General features: G+C 40.9%; 1 protein-coding gene across 1 annotated transcript in view; it reads left to right on the forward strand.

The window, feature by feature from the left end:
* The window catches only part of Exoc6 (exocyst complex component 6), a 128,503-nt gene that overhangs the window by 91,935 nt on the left and 16,119 nt on the right, over positions 1-20,449 (forward strand). The window contains exon 20 of the mRNA XM_021151208.2: positions 5,049-5,122. Within this exon, the coding sequence (XP_021006867.1) occupies positions 5,049-5,122 (74 nt within the window). The remainder of the gene's footprint in view (positions 1-5,048; positions 5,123-20,449) is intronic.

Consider the following 20,449-nt stretch of genomic DNA (forward strand, 5'->3'; position numbering starts at 1 on the left):
AGTGCATGCACATGTATGCAAACACACACAAATAAGTAGATAAACTGTAAAAAAAAAAACATTTTCATAAAATTAGATTTTTTTTTTTTTTTTTGAGAAAGGGAATAAAAACTGGGGTTGACAAGTTGACCTGCAAATTGTCCTTTGGCTTACATGCATGCCAATTCATCATACATGAACACACAGACACACATGTGCTGATAACGAATGTAAATTGTCCTTTGGCTTACATGCATGCCAATTCATCATACATGCACACACAGACACACATGTACTGATAACGAATGTAAATTGTCCTTTGGCTTACATGCATGCCAATTCATCATACATGCACACACAGACACACATGTGCTGATAACGAATGTAAAAATAAGGTCAAGTTAGGGGCAACAAAGATTATGTTTGGGTTGTTTGGTTTAGTTTTAGTTTAGTTTTGTTTTGTTTGAGACAGGGTTTCTCTGTGTAGCCCTGGCTGACCTAGAGCTCAATCTGAAGACCAGGCTGTCCTGGAACTCACAGATCCCAAGTCCTGGGATCACAGGAGTGTGCCATCACCTTCTGGTTTAAGATTATCAAAGGAGATATTTAGAATAGCCTTCTTAAATTTTTTTAAAGCTTAGAAGTCATATTAAATACTTTTGGAAAGCCAGAATCATTATACGTCTTTTTAAAATACCCTAACAGGAACAAAGATGGCCCCTCAGTAGGGAACGGGCACTGATTGTTGTTATCACTAAATGATTGCCTGAGGGAGAGCAAGGGAACCCTCAAGTATGACAGTCTGGCTGAGCAGAGGGCTTTGAATCCATCAGGGATTTCCAAGGGTTTGAAAAGACTACACTGTTCTTCGTGGTCATGAGTCACTGATGGCAGGAACTGTCCAGTCCTGTGTACTCCTCCACTCAGATACAGTTGTATAACATTTCCTATAACCAGACACAGGGGAGCTAAAGGCAAAACAAATCTCTGCTTCCCAGGAATTTTCTGTCCAATGGAAGAAGAGCTCAAAACTTCAGTTTTGCCGAAGAATGAATTAGAAACATTCTCTTACCCACTCAGTTATTCGGTGTCTGTACCTCGAGGAAGATAGGGTTTAGTGATTACACCACCCGGTAGCCACATGTGGCTGTTGAGTTTAAATTAGTATGGAATAAGACTGTCTAGTCTGTACTATATTTAAAGACCATTTCCATCATTGCCGGAGGTTCTGTTGGACCCAGTTTTCCTAGATCTAATCAACAATCTAGGTAATACGGTAACTACAGGTGGAATTTTTTTGCTTGTTTCTTTTCTCTCTGTTCAATTATTAAACTTTCATCGAATGTTTATTATTAGGTGGTAGGAATTAGGAAAGAGAATGGGATCCTTACCATTGGGGAGTTCCTGGTTTCATGGGAGAACCCAGACAGATAAACAATGAGAAGGCAGCAGAGTGGGCAGTGTGGTAGGATTCACACAGGAAGTTCCAGTTAAAACACAGAGGAAACAGCTTACAGTCTGCAGGGATAATGGGTGTCTTCCCCAAAGGTGATGATTGAATTGAGGGATAAGTAAGAGTTACACAGGTGGAAGGAAAGAGGAATGCTCCAGGCAGGAGGATCAAAGGCATTACTAAGAGAGCCGGCTGTGTGCAGGGAAGCCTGGGCAGCCTTGTTTGGAAAGAGTTTAAGGGAAGTCTTCAGAGACAGCCGGAGAAGTAGGCAAAGGCCACCTGTAAAAGACCTAAGTCTTATTTTACTGTGAGGGTGATGGTGAGCCATTAAAGAATGCTATACTTTGAGATGCTCAGGTAACAATTACATCTGACATAAATCACACTGGAATAAGAGGAAAGAGAAGCAGCAGATGGGAACCTTTAGTAATTCAGGCAAGAAATGATGATAGCTTGAGCTACGAGAGAGATGGCCGAGACTCAGGAGCGACTGTGGGGTTGACTGTATTTGTGTTTTAAAGAAACAAATGAAAAAGTGTGAAGCTGCCAGTCAAATTGAGTAGCCTATCATTACAAAGGTTCTCTGTGTTGCGTGAGTTGAGGTTGCTAAATCACCTTCTATCGCTAAGAAACATTTGAGGAAAATAACCCTGAGAGTTAAATCATCTTCTATTCCTAAGAAATATTCGAGGAAAAAGCCCAGAGAGTTATAAGCTGCTGGCATGCTTTGTGTGTATTCGTTAAATTCCCCTGAGAAAAGGAGACAGTCACAAAAGGGTGACTACTTCCTCAGATTCTGAAGCAGCGGATCAAGTGCCAGGATGCCCCGTTTAGCTGTGTGGTCCTGGGCAAGTCACTTCCCTTCTAAGTTTTCTATGCTATAAAACAAAGAGCTGGACAGCTTTTAACCTAAGCTGACTGTGGGGATATTCAGAGTGGGTGTCTCTTTGCTTGAAGATTTTACAAGCTATCATCCATGTGTCCCGTTTGCCAAAATCAGTTGTTATAATGATCAAGGCAGATGGCATATGAGAAAGTGTTCTTATGAACTGTAAGATGCTATACAAATTTATGATATAATTTCAACACTAAACTTTTGGGCTCAATGCCAAACCAGTGAGCTTTTAACTGTCGTGTCTTAAACAGGAATTGAAGGGGAAGAAAAAGAACACACTCATTCTTTTTTTTTTTTTTAATTACTTCTGATGCCAGGAATCTTCTCGGGGCCTTGTACACCCAGCAAACTGCTCCACCACTGATCTAACTTCCCTGTCCTGATTGCTTTCAGTGTAGAAACATTCTGCAGCCAGAAGTGGCAGCACACAGCCCCGATCCCCACATCTGGGAGTCTGAGATAGATGGAGCCTAAGTTTGAGAACTAAGTACATTACAATTGCAGGCATAATTGAAATTGAGCTGCCTTCTGTGTCTTCTAGACAAAGTTAACGTGATAAGTATTTTGTATGTATGTGTGTGTGTTTATGTGCACTATGTACATGCCTGGCGCCATGGAGATCAGAGGAGGGGTTCAGACCCCTGGAATTGGAGTTTTAGATGATTGTGAGACACCATGTGAGTGCTGTGAACTGAGCCTTGGTCCTCTGTAAGAACGACAAGTGTTCCTAACCTGTGGGCCATCTCTTAACCCTCTTAGAAGATCCTTATTTTTAAGAGGCTATTACAACTTCTTGTATCATTCTTAAATTAATATCTGATAGGAACAAAGAAACTCAGTTATCTGGGACGTAGGGAGGAGAGGGAAAGTAACCACAGTGTGTGGCACCTGCCACTTTCCACTGTGGGCAGTAGCACTGATAGGAGTATACTATGCCGTCAACTAGGAAGTGGCTAGATCTTATTATTAAAAACTGCTTTTCCTGGCTGGACGTGGTGGCGCACGCCTTTAATCCCAGCACTCGGGAGGCAGAGGCAGGCGGATTTCTGAGTTCGAGGCCAGCCTGGTCTACAGAGTGAGTTCCAGGACAGCCAGGGCTATACAGAGAAACCCTATCTCGAAAAACCAAACAAACAAACAAACAAAAATGCCTTTCTGGTGCTAGAGGGCCCAAGAAAGATGATTCAATCCTGTTTCATGTCTTCACCTGGACCCAAGCAGAGGACCAGGAAGTATGTGTGTTCCTGGAGTCATGGCACCTCTTGGTTAATTATATTCTAAAACTACACCTCAAAGGTACTTAACTCCCATTAACTAGCCAAGTTCATTTGCATTGCAGTACATCCAGTCACATGGGAGGCTGAGGCTGGAGGATCACTTGAGCCCAGCATGGAGAACAAGCAGCACTCTTGGGGGTGTGGGGGTGGGGAGCAGGAGAGGGGGGAGGAGGCACAGGAGGAAGGGGGTTGGAGGAGAAGAAAGGAAGAAAGAAAGAAAAGAAAAAAGAAAGAAGAAAGGAAAGAAAAGAAAGAAGAAAAGAAAGAAATAGGACGAATTCCTAGGCAAGAAGGGCAGGGAGACGAGACAGAGACAGAGACAGAGACAGAGACAGAGACAGACAGAGACAGAGACAGAGACAGAGACAGACAGACTCTGGTGAGCCATGACTTATAGGAGAGGCCCCTGTCTGTATTTTGCTTGCCCTTACTGTGAGGCTAGCCTGTAGTTGGTCAGCTGACAGAATAAACCAGACAGTTCTGAGTTTTTCAATACAAAGAGGGGGAAAAAATTTTAGTGCTGTTCTAGAGGATTATGAAAAAATTTTGGTTGTCTATTCAAAACAGTAAAAGAAAGACGAATACAGTCAAGATTTTCTGAGTTTTCTGCATTCTCTTTCAGCTTTAATATCAATCCTCACTCTTGCTCTCTCCCTCACCCCTTGTTATTCTTCTTCCTTTGTTTCATGAGCTGGTAAGTCAGCTGATCATTTCCTCTCTTCCTTTTTCTTTCTTCTCGTTTTCAAGAACTCACTGCGGCCTTGAATTATTGTCGGTTCTCCTGCTTCAGCCCCCTGAGCAGTTAGGCTGCTAGGATTAAAATTCTTAAAGCACAAAAAGTATTGAAAACTACGTCGAATTTTAAAAAAATGTTGTCTTAAGATGTTCTTTCACTTTGAAGAAAAAAAAAATGACTAAGTGACATCCGCAGACATTTTTGAATCCGCCCTGGCGTTGCTACTGAGATGATGTACCTGTGATCTGCGAGTAAAGCTGCCTTCTTACCGTCGGGAATCATTGTTAGCTAGACATGGGATTTCTGTACTGTTTGCTCTGTAACTAAGCAGATGTTTTGAAATACATTTACATCCATGGGATTGGTAGTTCAAAAGTGCTTCTGTAATCGCTCACCTAAGGTCACAAGGAGTCAAAACACTTTACTTTGATTGAACTGTATTACTACCCCTGAACTCTGTGTAGGATAACTCGTCTACATTTATTTTGGTTAAGGGTTACAGATTAAATGGCAGGCTAGAAGCCTGCCGTTGTTAGCAGAGTTGTGATAATGTGTTCAGAGAGCATAGTCAGTAGAAATTGAAGGTTGTAAGTGATCTTTGAAGCGGTTGCGTATAAATATTACGGTACGTTATGTAGCGATCGTATACTTGTATATTTTTCGATTTGTTCTAATTCCTTTTTATTTTCTAAAATTTTTAAATATTAGTGTTTGCCAGCTCTGAGCCTGTGCCAGGATTCCAAGGGGACACCCTGCAGCTGGCCTTCATTGACCTCAGACAGGTAAGATGCACCGACCGATGCTCTCCACTGCTTCTCTTGCCTTTTAGTACTTTACTCTTAATGGCAGCAGAGCGTTTGCTCAGGAAAACGCATCTTTAGATGATGCTTCTTTTGACGGCTGTGTACTTGGCAGACTCTGAGCTTGCGTTCATATGGTGTCTCAACCTTATGGAGCATTTTCACAGTGAGAATTTAATGTGTTCATTTCTTGGAAATATTTTTTAATAATTTAGTGATCATAAAAATGAGCATTGTAACATTGTTACAACTCAAATTGAATGCAAATGAATTATTACTAGAAAGTCACTTCTTCTTTAACATTTTATTAATGGTAGTGTTTATAAATTTTGTATATTGCCAGAAAAAGGTTTAAAAAATAATGTATTCATTCTTTTGCATTTTTCTCTGCGAAAAGTGTTCTAAGTCTAGTAACAAATGTGAGCTCTTCTTTCTGCCTCTTAATCAGGTCTCAGTGTTGACATTTCCGGTCTGTGGTGTTCTTTATTTTCTTTCCTTTTCTATCTCCTTTGTGTTTTTTCTTCTTAGTCCTCTCTTCCTCTTTCTTCTCCTTTTTCTTTTTCTTTCTTAATCCTAGGATTAAAGAGCTTAGTCAAGCTGGGGAGTCAGAGGGTGTGGAGGCAGGGGGATCCCTTAGAGGGTCCAGGAAGGCTGATTTGACAGAGACTACTGTCCTTGTCAGGGAACATCTGGAGACTGAACTAAAACAAAGGCAGTGTTCCAGCGAGCTAACGCTAACGACCGGTGCCCTTCCCTGTGGGGACAGTGGTGAAGCTCCACCCTTGTTATGAACAGGCCCTTACCACACTGATGCTTGCAGAAGACCTAGTTGAGCATGAATGTTTGGGGTTAGAGCTCTTTTTGCTATTCTTGTGCAGTCAGAGTGAAGTATGCATATCGATGCCTGTGTATTCGTTATTTGGTGAGCAAGTGTGATTGAGTGAGGTAGATACAAAATAGTGTGAGGCAATTCCATGCCGTGGAGTTTAAGGGTTCCTGGGAGAAGACAAGAGCTTACCTAAGACCATGAGTCCTATGGAAGAGAGCCCTACAACACTACTTCAAGTCAGGGTTACAAGGATCTTTGAGAAAGCACTTTGCCTAAAGCACTGACTCTTACTGCAGACAATCAATGTGTAGGTCTTATGCCAACAAGAACCATGTTCTGGGCAATGCGAATCTGTAGACAGCTGTGTTAAGTTGGGAAGAGTAGCAGAAAACTAGGAAGTTAGGCTCAGCTTCTGCTCCCGTGGACCAGGGGAGATGCTAGGTCCTTTGGAAGGACTTCTGTTGCTTAGATTTGTTCTCTGAGAAAGATGATCTAATATGGAAAGCTGAGTCTGCAGCAAGTTGGAACTAGGTTTCACTGTGTGTTCGTTTCTCTGGGAGGTTAAGGCCACTTATGTACTAGGTAAGCGTCTGTGTTGGAAGGACATGAATGTTCTTCAACCCAGAGGACATGCCTGAAGGGCAAGTCTCCTAACTGAGTAATCTGTTCCCAGAGATTTTCTGTTTCATCTGAATGTAGATGGTTTTAACTAGTTTATACAGTGACTAGTTTGCAGTCTGTAGGATTATGAATAAGACCACACCGCTTATGAAACTGAAGATTTATTGTCTCTGAGGGGATGAGGATTGAGCTTTTAGCTCATAGCTGAGGTCCTAGGTTTAAAAAACAAACAACAACAGCCAGGCAAGGGAGCGAGGTGATATGCTCCTGTACTCTTACCTAGATCCTGGCTCAGTAACAGTTTCTACAAACCCCCTCTACAAACCAAACCACCACTAACCAAGAGGCCTCTCTTGTTACTGCCCAGTATACTGCCCTCTGCATTGTGTTATGCAAACTTTGCTTTCGTCTTAAAAAAGAATCTGTTCTTTTATTTGTGTAGATATATGTGACCCCAGTTACCTCCTCCTTTCAAAGAGTCATTTTTGACATCATAGAAGACCATTTTATAAGGCATGTAGCTCCCTAGGGGATTGCATTATTAAAGTATAGTTACAAATATTAGTTAACATCATGAGTTATGATTGAATATGCTTGTTAAATATGTGCACCTAGAAGACATTAAGTCCTGGCTGGCTTTCCCCTTCAAATGTAAGCTGCTTGAGCAATGGTCATGTGGATTTTAGATACTTCCTGTGAATATGCACAATCATGAAACCTGCGAGTGTAGAGAATTGCTAAGATGCCCCCTATTCAGGGTAGCTGTGAAGCAGGCAACACCACTGGACTACTCGGTGGTCAGTATGCAGTAGAAGAGATGAGTGGGGAGAAATCTTCAGTAAACTAGTTTATTTTGTTAATTGTTTTCTAGTCTTAAAGGGGACTTAAATTTTGTTCTCTATTAATGTTGAAATTGAGTGATTTACTATTCCTATATGTTTATACTCTAAAATGAAAAGAAACAACTGATTCTTGCTTTTGGTTGCTATGTGACTTTCAGCATATGTTAAATTTTATGAGTTCAGTGGCTTAGATTTATTTCAAAAAGGTAGCTATATTTTACTGTATTTGTGTTTAAAATTAATTTTCAATCACACTATAAAATGTATAATATGAGGATTGGCAAAAAGACAAAATTGATCTTGAAAACAAAAGTATCCCATGAGATGATCCATGTTCATTCTCCCGATGTTATTGATTATTTAAATACGATGCCTTAAAGTCTTGATAGTGCTTTTATATCTGACTTCATAAATAAGTACTACCATATTTTACATTTTTGTGAAGGAGTTTGTCACCAAACAGAAGGAGGTTACCAGCACCTTTGTTTACATTTTAGTTGAGTTTCTGCACTTCTTCTTTTTCCCCCCTCTGGTCTGTGATCCATTTCTGTCTTAATAGGGTGGCTGACAGTTCTTTTCAAGTGTACTTAGAAAGGCAAGGAGCACCTTTCATAGTATGTATAAGGGTCGTGCTTCTGGATTTTAGCTTGAATTTGATACTGCTTCATGAATTGCTGGGTATGAAAGATTAGGAAGTAGGTCCAATGGTCACGTTTTACCTGCCCACCCGGACTTTGCCCTGAGGTCAAACTCCTGATCTTTGCTGCACTGAGTGGAGGAGTTGATGACAAGTGGGAGTTGATGCAAAAGGAAAGTTAAACCGAATCAAAGCTGAGGGGGAGAGAGAGAGCCAGGGCTCAGTGAGAGACAGAGCATCAGGCGTGCCCTCCGCTAAGGAAAAGGAAATAGCTGACCTGCCAGTGAAAAGACTTTATCATCCTGCCAATCACAGACTTGCTAATGGAAGCCAGTTATCTCAACAACATCTTAAGACCCACGAGCCTAGCAGACAATGCGGGGGATTAGCGGTCCTGGTGCTGCCATGGGAGTGTGAGGCCCCAGTCAATTGAAACAAGCCATTTAAACACAATTTGTACGCGTAGTTTTCTTATAAATGAAAGTTGTCATCTTCCTGTCTGAAATTAAGACACAAGATAAGTGGTATTTTTATATACTTATAAGTCTCACCTTTTTTCCTTTTATTCAAAGGCCAGTTTAAAAAAAATCAAGTGGGGTTAAATGTGTGACATTATTTTGACAGCAAACAAACACATCAAGATTTGAAAGCTACTTTACTGTATGATTGTGCGTTTAATGTATAGTACGGAGAGGCAACCCATTCTTAGTACAGTAGCACTATTTTACTAAATATCACTGGAAAATGTAATGCCTCATACAAGGTAGCTAAGATTGTATTTTAATCAGAAAACTTGAAAAATTTCCCACTTTGATGAAAAAGTTTAAAATATCTAGTCTGTGTAGGTTCTGTGCATACTTCTCACAGTTGGACATCCCCGGCTTCCCTGATCCTGGAATTAAATCTTATTTAATGGGTGCCGTGTAGCTTTGTATTGAGTTAAGTCAGCTGGTAAGACACAGCTTCCTTTGATGTTTTGACTCTCCTTTGGGTAATATGTGCAGTTTTATATTGGTTGGGTGCTAGAGCAGGAAGACGGGGTTGTAGCTGACAAAACAATCTCCTGCCTCAAAAAAAAAAAAAAAAAAATGTCTTTAAGCGGTGTTTTCTAAAGTGTCTTCCTGGGAACATTGATTTCCTCTGATGAAAAATATTTCTTCAAAAAAAAAGATTTCCAAGCTAAGGGTAGAACTAGGTTGTCGAACATTTGCCTCCGAGGGATGAGGCCCTAGGCTGGGTACCAGCACTGGAAAAGAGAAATACTTCCAACCCACATAAGCTTGAGAGGCACAAGAAACACTTTATCCTTTAATTACTCCTTTTGAGACTGACTTGGTACATTAGAATTTTAAAGACAAAACTTCTGCAGCAGCCTAGCATTTTCTAAGCACGTCGCAGAACTTTTGCCTTGCTCGTTTTTGGGATGTATTACCTAAAACATCTATGGAAATGCTGCCTTAAGGATGATTCTACAGGATGTCTGTCTCTGACTGGGGCCAACATACTTTTAAATTAATGACTCTGACAGAGATAGGAAATAGATTTATTGTCCTATAAAGCTAAGTGAGTTACTATGATGGCAGACTCAGAGCGCTCAGAACTTTGGAGCCCCCAGAAGAATACTGGCTATAGTCTCGTTAGTTTTGGGTGCCACCACAGCTAGATGGGAAGGCCCTATTGTGAATGCGCACCATGACATTCTTTGGTTGCAGCACACAGAGAAATCAGGCTGGAACTGAGCTGGTAGCCTCCGCCCAATGGCTATTTCCATGGTACCTGAAGGTGTGGTGCCTGTAGGCTACTGGGAAAGAAAGGTTCTCAGTGTTTTCCCTGTCTAGGAACCCTGTGAGTTACAGTACCAACCTCCCAGGCAAGAGGTGTCCTCTGGTACGATGGTGGCAAGAGCATTTGGTGGGGAGGGGAGGTCACTAACCACTCCATGTTTGGACTTAGGTTTGCTGCCTCCTTTATAACCACTCCCAGGACTGCACAGATACATCACCAAATTCTTCTCAAAGCCAGTATTATTCTGATATTGTGCTGGCTCGTTTTATATCAACTTGACTCAAACTGGTGTCATCTGAAAGGAGGGAACCCCAAATGAGGAAATGCCTCTTATAGATCAGTCTATAGGCAAGCCTATAGAGAATTTCTTAGTGATTAATATAAGAGGGCTCAGCCCATTGTGGGTGGGTGGAGCCATCCTCTGGGCTGGCAGTGCTAGATTCCATGAAGAACAAGCCACTAAGCAGCACCCCCATAGCCTCCACATCAGTTCCTACCTCCAGGTTTCTGCCTTGTTTGAGTTCCTGTTCTGACTGCCTTTGATGATAAACTGTGATATGGGAATATAAGCAACTTGTTTTTTGTTACAGTGTTTCATTATAGCAATAGAAACCCTAACTAAGACAGATACAAAAATTAGGTGAGGACATAACAAAAAAGAAAGAGAGAGAGAGAGAGAGAGAGAGAGAGAGAGAGAGAGAGAAAGAAGAAGAAGAAGAAGAAGAAGAAGAAGGAAGGAAGGAAGGAAGGAAGGAAGGAAGGAAGGAAGAAACTATAGACCAGTTTTCCTGATAAACATAGATGTAAAATTTTCAGATATAATGTTTGAAAATTAAATTTAAACACATATTATTAAGAACATATACCATGAACAAAATAGTTTCCTTCCAGGGATGCAAGATTGGTCCACCATCAAAAAACGTGTAATATAGCATATAAATAGACTCAAGGACAGAAAGCATATGAGCATTTCAATCATTAAAGAAAAAGCCTTTAACAAAGTTCAACTTCCTTTCATGATAAAAACAAACAAAAACCCTAAATAAGTGGGCAGTAGTGGTCCATACTTTTAATCAAAGCTCTCGGGAGGCAAAAGCAGGTGGCAACAAAGTAAGTTTCAGGACAGCCAGGACTACACACACACACAAAAAAATGAACAAACAAACAGCCTGAATGAACTAGGACTAGAAGAAACATACCTCAACACAATAAAGGCTACATATGATATACACTGACAGCCAACCTTATACTAAATGGGAAAAACTGGGTGTATGTATGTCTCCTAATATTTAAACTTTAATTCTCCCTAAAATCTAAAGTCCCCTAAAAAAGGGTGTCCACTCTTTCTACTCATTCAGTCTGGCGCTTGATGTTTTAGCCAGAATGAGAAGCAAGTGAAGAAATAAATCCAAGAAATGGTTGCTGTTGTTTGTAGATGGCGTTGTTCTGTACTTACAAGACACTAACGTGTCTATCAGAACACTCTTAGACCTGATAGATACTTTCATGGAAGTAGCAGAATATAAAATTGACGTACAGAAATCAGTAGCATTTTAGTAGCTTTTTTTATATCCCAGTAGTAAGCTTGCCAGACAAAAAGTCAAAAGAAAGAAAGAGCGGAAGTGGGGCGGGGAGGCACAGGACAACAAACCCACCCACCCACCTTAAGCATAGACTAACTAAAGAGGTAACAGACTCCTGCAGTGGAAATGTAAGATAATGAAGAAAGAAACTGAAGAAGGGACAGAAAGACCTCCCATACTCGTGGATAGGCAGAATTAATTTTATGAAAGTATTACCCAAAATGGTCACATTTGCTGTAATCCCCATCAGCATCCTAGTGCTACTCCTCCTGGGGAGAGAGACCAACTCTAAAATCATACAGAAGCACCCAAATCACCAAAAAGCCGAGGTTAACCCCCCTTCGTAGAAAGAGAAGTGCCAGAGATATGCCAATACCTAATGTCAAACTCCATCACAGAGACACAGGGCAAACTGGAATACTAAATTTTATAAACAGTTCTTAAGTAAAAACAAGACAAAACAAAACAAATAGCCAGTAAATATTTAAAATATTCAATATCCTTAGCCATTAGAGCAGTGGTTCTCAACCTTCCTAATGCTGTGACCCCTGACTACAGTTGTGGTGACTCCCAGCCATAAAGTTATTTTTGTTGTTATTTCATTACTATAATTTTGCTACTGTTATAAAATCAAAATGTAAATATCTGATATCCTGGATATCTGATATGCAACCCCTGTGAAAATGTGTTTGACTCCCCCAAAAGGGGTCATGACCCACCGTTGAGAACCACTGCATTAGAACACTGTAAATTAAAACTGCTTAAAGAACTAACCTGACCCCATGGGGCTCACAGAGACCTAAGCACCACCCAGGGAGTGTGCATGGAACTGACCTAGGCCCTCTGCACCTATGTGGCAGTTGTGCAGCTCAGTCAGTGGGACTCCTAACAGAGGGAGCAGGGGCTGTCTCTGACTGCGTGGCCTGCCTTTGGGACCCTTTCCTTTATCCCCTACTGGGCTGCCTCTTCTAGCCTCAGTAGGAGAAGATGGCCTAATCTTACTGCAACTGGATCTGTCAAGGCTGATTGATACCCATGGGAGGCCTCCCCTTTTCTGAAGAGAAAGGAGGGGTGGGGAGAAGTGGATGGAGGGGAGGGGAGGGCTGGGAGGAAGGGAGGGTGAGGAAAGTGTGATCAAGATGTAAATTAATTAAGTATACATACCTTTCAATAAACTGCGTGAAGATTTTTTTTTTTAAGATTCTATTACACCCCAACAAGAGTGGTTAGCATGGAGAAGACAAAGGCCAATGAATCGGGCAGGAATTTAGGTAAAAAAGGAAGCCTTACACATTGCTGGTGGGCACGTAACTGGCATTGCCGCCATGGAAATCTCACAAAAGTAAACAGAGCTACTGTGTGACCTACTCTTTGCTGTGTACTGAAGAACTCCTAAGCCAGCATAGCACAGAGATCCTTGCACATGCATGTTTATTGCTGCACTGTTCCTAGGGGCCAGGAAATGGAGCCAGCCTAGATGCCTATCAATAGAGGAATACATAAAATGGTGTGTGTGTGTGTGTGTGTGTAATGAAATATTATATACTCAGGCTGGGGCATTTGGATGCAAATTTCTCAGTGTGCCCAGAGAAGCAGTGTTTTCCATGACAAAGTTTGAAAACAGACTTACCTAACCCACTGTTACCTTATACCCTGGTCTCTAGAACCTTCTTTTGGCACTGAGGCTCACAGTGCTGGGCCTGGTGCACACGTTCTTAGTTCCAGCATTCAGTCTGAGGCAGAGGCAGGCAGATCTCTAGGAGGCCAGCCTGATACATAGTGAGTTCTAGGACATCCAGAGCTATGTAGAGAAACCCTGTCTTAAACAAAAGAAAAGAAAAAAACAAAAACAAAAATCCAGCTATAATTGTAACTAGATTTGTTTTTAAATTGATTAAGTATTACAGTGCGGATAATACAGAAGGGCTGAAAATGTTTTTCAAGAACAGTTTGTTGAGCTTCCTTTTGTTAAGCATCCAGATGATTTGACGGTGGATGATAACTGCTGCAGGATTAATGCCGCTTAGGAGCAGCATCCCAGGCAGGCAGTTACACACAAGAACTCAAGTTTAAGAACTGTGAAATGGCAGTGGGGGATTGCTTGTAAAGACTGAAGAGATGTAAGCGGGGAATTAGAATCCAAGTTCATGTACCCAACAGATGTCAGATTCTTCCCTGACTCACCACACTGCCATGATTAAACTACACTACGTGTGCTTGGAGAGAAATAAAGAATATGTTCATTAGTATGCATTTTCCCATACTAATATTCTTCATATATTGTAAATGAAATGGAAAAATGGGTAGGATAGATGTTTTTATAAAATGATCAAGGTGATTTTATATTTTTCTCATTGTTAAAAAGAATGTCATATATTGTTAAAAAGGAAATAGTCTCAAGTGACTTTTTTGAGTGTAGTAACATTTTATTTTATCTATCTATCTATCTATCTATCTATCTATCTATCTATCTATCTATCTATTTATTTGGTTTTTCAAGACAGAGTTTCTCTGTGTAGCCTTGGCTGTCCTGGAACTCACTCTGTAGATCAGGCTGGCCTCGAACTCGTCAGAAATACTCCTGCCTCTGCCTACCAAGTGCTGGGATTAAAGGCATGTGCCACCACACCCGGCTTGTAACATATTTTTTTAAGACAGACTGTCTAATAATTGCCAAATTTAGATCCTTAAAACCAGAACTTCCAGGAAGAAACAGTACTGCTATTTAAGGGTGTCATAAATATGATGAAAAGGCAGTTCAACATTTTGAGAACTTTCGGACTTTCCTTTCGGACGTTCTTTGGTCCATTGGCTTCTTTTGCATGTTAACTTAGCTGCAGACACCTAAAGATGGAGCAAGAAGAGACAGAGCTTTGTTAGCGGATCTCGTTACCTATCCCAACTCCTCCTGCCGAATGTCAGCAGCAAACCTCCCCAAACCCAACAAAACCTCAAATAATTTCAGTAGGATATAGCCAGTCTTTACAGAGACAATACAAGGTTCTTTCTCACTTGGCAGATTTGTGTTGTTTGCATGTCAGCAGTGGACATTGTTTTGCTTTGTTTTAAGAGAGAGATTCTCTCTGTAGCCTTGGCTGTCCCAGAACTTGCTACGTAGCCCGTGCTGGCCTCAGCCTTGGATTACAGTCATGTACCCCCATGCCAGAGGCTTCACTCATCTGACCTCTCTATCTTACTGCTTTACCAAACCTACTAGGAATGATTTGTAAATTGCTATAGCGTAGCTTTATTTTCTTTAGCTTTTATCTCATGGAGAGAATTGGTTGTAAGTTGAATCACAGAGTTCTTTGCGTGCCTTTGATCATGGATTCTAATCTGGCCATGGTGAGTTGCTTTTAGAAGGTTCCTACAGAATTTTCTGTGTGTCTTCTTAGCAGAAAGCATAATGTTTCCATTCAGAGGAAACATGTCTGACCTAAACATTGTAACTGGCCACCATTTCTCTAGTGTGGTTGTTCTCAACCTGTAGGTCACAACCCCTTTTAGTCAAACGACCCTTTCACGGGGGTCCCATATCAAATATCCTACATATCCGATATTTATATTATGATTCATAACAGTAACAAAATTACAGTTACAAAGGAACAATGAAATAATTTATGGTTGGAGGGTCACCACAACATGAGTGTGTTAAAGGGTCTCAGCATTAGGAAGTTTGAGAACCACTGCAGGAGAGGCACTAAAGGCTGGTCAGACTAATCAAGATCACCAAGAGCGGCTCTAGTTTCAGATGTTTCTTCATGTGTTTACAGACAGATGCTTGAGCACATGCCCTGGCCACTGTTGAAGTGCTGGGAAACCCACGGTGACTGAGACAGGCAGAAATGCTGTTTTCATAGTTCTCTACTGTTTTCAGAATTGCGTCTTAGAAGGAGATCCACAGCAGACAGTGATGGTTTCAAATAGCTTTAGATGAAATGCCGAAGAGCTTCCTGATGGTGTGAGGTAAATACATGTCATGGTAACTGGAGGTGAAATGGGCTGCTCAGTCATGATGATCAGGACTCTTTCAGGAAGTGGCCTTTGAGTAGGTACCTGGATGAACTGGGAAGGTGAGCAGATGTAGATTGTGCATAGCCTTCAGATGGGCCAAAGAACAAACAATGGTGATGATTATGGCTAGCATGTAACGAGCCAGGGATGACGCAGGAAGATTACCAGCACAGAATATCCATCCAGGACCTTGGAAAGGAGTCAGGGATAGTAAATGTGATGGGGAATTAGCCAGGGAGCTTAAATGGGTATCTTGTTGTACTTGACACTTAGATTATTTTGATTGCTTTAAAAAGAGTAGATATTTAAAAAGACAAATTTAGAATCAGAAATATCAATAAGATTGCTTTGGTAGTCTCAGATTCAAGTGATTGAGGTATTGTATATTGACCATGTGATTGACACAGTGATGTCATCATTTAGACTCAGAATTTTTATATCTTAAGTATTGCAGATAGCTGAGTTTGTCTTGAACAACTGCTTTGCTTTTATCTCAGGAATCCTGCATTTTCTAATTAACTCCATTTTTGAGCTAGAAAACATGGGTATGTAGTACAGCATCATTTGTATTCTGTATATTCTTTTCTCCCACATTCACTGTCCCTAAGTTTTCTTGGTTACTACATTGTGTTGATTTTGCACCTACCCTTGTAAGTTGCCATAAAGCCCTTTGGAACAATGTGGTTTATAAATAAACACTTGTTACGGGAATCCTAAAATGTTTTGCAGTCGGAAGTACTACATGTAAATGGATTTTCTTTACCTGTTTACTGAATAACTCTTTCTTGCTTTCATCAAATATCCAAGCAGAAAAGAAGTGCAGTAGATAGTAGACATGAGCTGGGGCAGTGGTGGGGGTGTATGCTGTAACCTCAGCACTTAAGAGGCAGACTGGAAGGTTGTGAGTTTGAGGCCAGCCTGAGATGTACTCTCAGGCCCTGCTTCAACAAAGACTAGTCTACTTGAGAGATGAGTTAGTTGGTATCAAAGAAGACAGTGTTAAAGAACAGAAGCTTGAAGAGTGTGAATAGGAAGCCATAAGCTGTGCTAGTAAGACCACTGTTGAACAGGACAGCAGACACTGCATGGGCTCCCACCTCACTTAATAAGTGTGACGTGACCTTGGAGAACAGTTTCCTGCACTATGTCAGCTGTCCGGTTGAATAGGAAAGGTTGTACGGTTTACTTCTGGGAGAGGTTTCTTTCCTGACATGGTTGTCATTGCTAAAGTCAGTGACTTGTGGGACACTTATGGAGGCCATCAGTTGACTGTCAGCTGCTCTCATCCTGTACTTAGCATATGTCATCAGAACAATGGCAGGGTGGTGGCTCCGCTGAAAATAATGGCCAACTATTTAGACCTGGCCCTTCCTTCAACCAGAGCTTGAGAAAGGAAGCCCCTTGTTCTCTTTATCCCTCTTGCCTCCTCTCTTCTACCTTCCTATGCTTAGGCCATACCCCAGATGACTACAAGTTACACATTCTAGAAAAGAGCTTCTGTCAATCACCAAGGAAAAATAGGAGGCCCTGTAACTTTATAAGACTCAAATTGCATTTGACTCGAACAACCCTGGACTCTGTCTTGGGACATGAACAAATCTTGGAAGTTATGAAGGAAGTATTTGGATAGAATTCTTGCCATGGAGACTGGGTGTCTGCCAAGATTTTACTTTGAAATTTCTGTCTTCTGTTTCTAATCTTAAGGCATCATAACGGACCATTCTTTTGCCACCAGTCTATTTTATTCTTTTATGAAGAAGTCACTTTTAAATAACAATTATTTCCACTATAATTAAACAAATCTCCTTTTGTTTGCATTATTTTTGTTACCATATTGTATATACACCCTGCTTGCTTAAACTTGCCCGCATAATTCCTTCACAGGAACTCTACTTAGGAGTTTCAAAGTCTTCGACTGCTTAAAGTATTAATGAGATTTGCCAAAGTTGTAGTATCTGAACGCTCGCCTCGATGCAGCGGCAGGACAGTGAGCTTGCCCACACAGCTCCTCTAGCAGGCTTTTTATTCTTTAGACAATTCTAAATTCATCTGAAGTGCCAGAGACTTAAAGGAAGATGTATTGTGGTTTATTCCTGAATATAACAAGACCAGACATCTCAGAGAGTTTACCTTAAGGTCCAGATATGAGAAAAGTATGCTGCCCTTTGGAAACGCTTAAATTATGAAGGATTAGTCTGAACCTAGATGGCTTTATCGTTCTCTTCTCTGTGTTCCAGTGCTGTAACTGTAGGTCATGGTGGATGTTTAGATATGGAGGTGACTTGTGCTCAGACCTTCAGTTAGTAATAACATTTTGAACTCAGGTTTTTAAATGTTATTTTAAGAATTAAGTGTAAGGTGCTTTATGGTATAAGAAATTATTCTTCAAAATAAAGCATATTTTTCTCTTTCTCTGCTGAAGACAGAACCAAGGGCTTTGTACATACTAGGCATATGCTTTACCACATAACTATGTCTCAAGCCTAGTTTCTCATTTTAAAATAATTACATACCCATAAGAAGTGTGGGGCCCCAGGACACTTCACCCAGCTTTCCTAGTGATAGCTATAGCATGATTATGAAGACCACGCAAGTGTTGAAAACATGCCAAGCAAATCTCACTTCTCCCCTTCTCTACAGCCTGTCTGCTTCCTTCCAAACCCTTTGTTATTCACACGTGTGTGTGTGTGTGTGTGTGTGTGTGTGTGTGTGTGTGTGTGTGAGGTCGCTTAAGGGCATGCACATAGTTACTCTTTGTCTTGAGAGCTGATCTCACTGAATGTAGCCCAAGCTGGCCTTGTTTGTGATCTTCCTCCCTCAGCCTCCTGAGTGCCAGCATGCCAGGCTTAGTCATTTTCTTTTCTTGCAGAGTGGCTGAGGTCATTTATGTTACGTTGTAACTACCATTTTAAATGCAACATGCTGTTGTTTTATGTTGATAAATATAGACCACTCGATTCACTTTGATTTATTCATGCTGTTCTGTAGTATGAACACGCTGTAATTTATTGAAGCATGTGTCCTTATTGGTAGACATGATAGAATCTCAAGAGTTTCACTATAAGTAATACCACAGATAATACCCTTATATAGTGAGCAATTGTAGTTATTTTAGTAGGCATTTAGAAGTAATATTTATATATATATTATCAAAAGCATGCTAATCATTTAAAAAGAGCTACTAAGTAATATAACAAGAAAATTAACAGATACGTGGAAAAAAACACGTTAATGTATAGTTGGGCAGACATAGACTGTCTCCTTATTTATGATATAAGCATTACAATTCTCCATTGTAGCAGGAGTTTTTGTTTGATTGATTTGTTTGGTTGTTGTTGCTGTTGTTGTTTTGGTGTGGAACCGATGCTCAGGGGATCAAATGCAGGCGTGCTAGGCATGCACTCTACTATGGAACTACATTCCCTAGCTGGCTTGATTGATTTTTAGGTAAATTTTCTTTTTTTAAAAAAAGATTTATTTATTTATTTATTTATTTATTTATTTATTTATTTATTAATTATATGTAGCTGTCCCCAGACACTCCAGAAGAGGGAGTCAGATCTCGTTACGGATGGTTGTGAGCCACCATGTGGTTGCTGGGATTTGAACTCCTGACCTTCAGAAGAGCAGTCGGGTGCTCTTACCCACTGAGTCATCTCACCAGCCCAATTTTTAGGTAAATTTTCAATGTGCCTCCATAGAGTGACAGTTATAAGGCAGTATATAAACTATAGTCTCAGATGTAAATGGTTTTAAGGTCAACAATATTCTTACTGTTTTTTGCACTGAAAGAAATAGCCTAAAGTTCCTAGAACAGTCTTCCGCAGTAAAAGGTAGAAATATCTCTGGCTTTGATGAATACTACACATGCTATTATAATTATTAAATATTAACCCAGTAGTCACAGTATTGAACGAGGAACTTTTTGGGGGGCGGTGGCCTCCTTGAGACAGGGTTTTTCTGTCCTGGAACTCACTTTATAGACCAAATTAGGATAAGAGATCAGCTGTCTCTGCCTCCCAAGTGCTGGGATTAAAATACCACTAACACCCTGCAGGAAACTCCTTTAGAAATGAATTCACTTTGGGGCCAAACTTTCTAGTATTCATTTATAAGTACTTTCTAGGGCCAGTGAGATGACTACTGTATTCAAATTCTGATGTCTCAGAGAGCTGTTCAGACTACACTAGCATTTTGTTTTGTTTTGTTTAAGACAGGATCTCACTGTGTAGCCCTGGCTGGCCTGGAACTTGATTTGAAGACCAGTCTGGCCTCGAACTCCCAGAGATCTGCCTGCCTCTGCCTCTAAAGTAGTACTGGGATCAAAGGAGTACACCTCTATTCCTGGCCCACTGCTGGCACTTGAAAAAAAAATGTGTTCCTTCTCATCTGTGCTGGTGTGTGTGTGTGTGTGTGTGTGTGTGTGTGTGTGTGTGTGTGTATAGACTTTTCTGGAGGTGGCAGAGGCAGAGAGATAAACAGAAGCAAAGGAAATGACTGCTGTGGTTAGATAAGGTAGTAACACGCCTGGGTGAAGGGCTGCTGGATGCACACAGAGCCCAGCTTTAGGACCTGAAGGTTCAGTTGAGCTGCAGAGCTGAAGTACAGTCATGGAGGCCACAGAGGTAAAGACCATGGATGGTTGGATGGATAACTAGAGTAGGCTATATTAGCACTCTGTGACGCTCCACCTTCCTCACACAGTTATTATGAGTGCTTTACCTCTCAGTCACATGGCTGGTCAGATGACAGGTCAGAAAGGTTCTCTCTGTCACAGTGTGTTATCTACTCTCCATGTCAAAGGGTTCCAGGGGATGTTGTTGTACCATTTGTTAGCCTAGTATGTTCTAGAAGTTTTCTAGCCTGCTTTATTTATTTATTTATTTTTAATTTTAAATATTATTATTACATATTTTCCTCAGTTACATTTCCAATGCTATCCCAAAAGTCCCCCATAGCGCCCCCCACTTCCCTACCCACCCATTCCCATTCTTTTGG

The sequence above is a fragment of the Mus caroli genome, chromosome 19 (genome assembly GCF_900094665.2).
Source record: "Mus caroli chromosome 19, CAROLI_EIJ_v1.1, whole genome shotgun sequence".
In the NCBI taxonomy this organism is placed as follows: domain Eukaryota; kingdom Metazoa; phylum Chordata; class Mammalia; order Rodentia; family Muridae; genus Mus; species Mus caroli.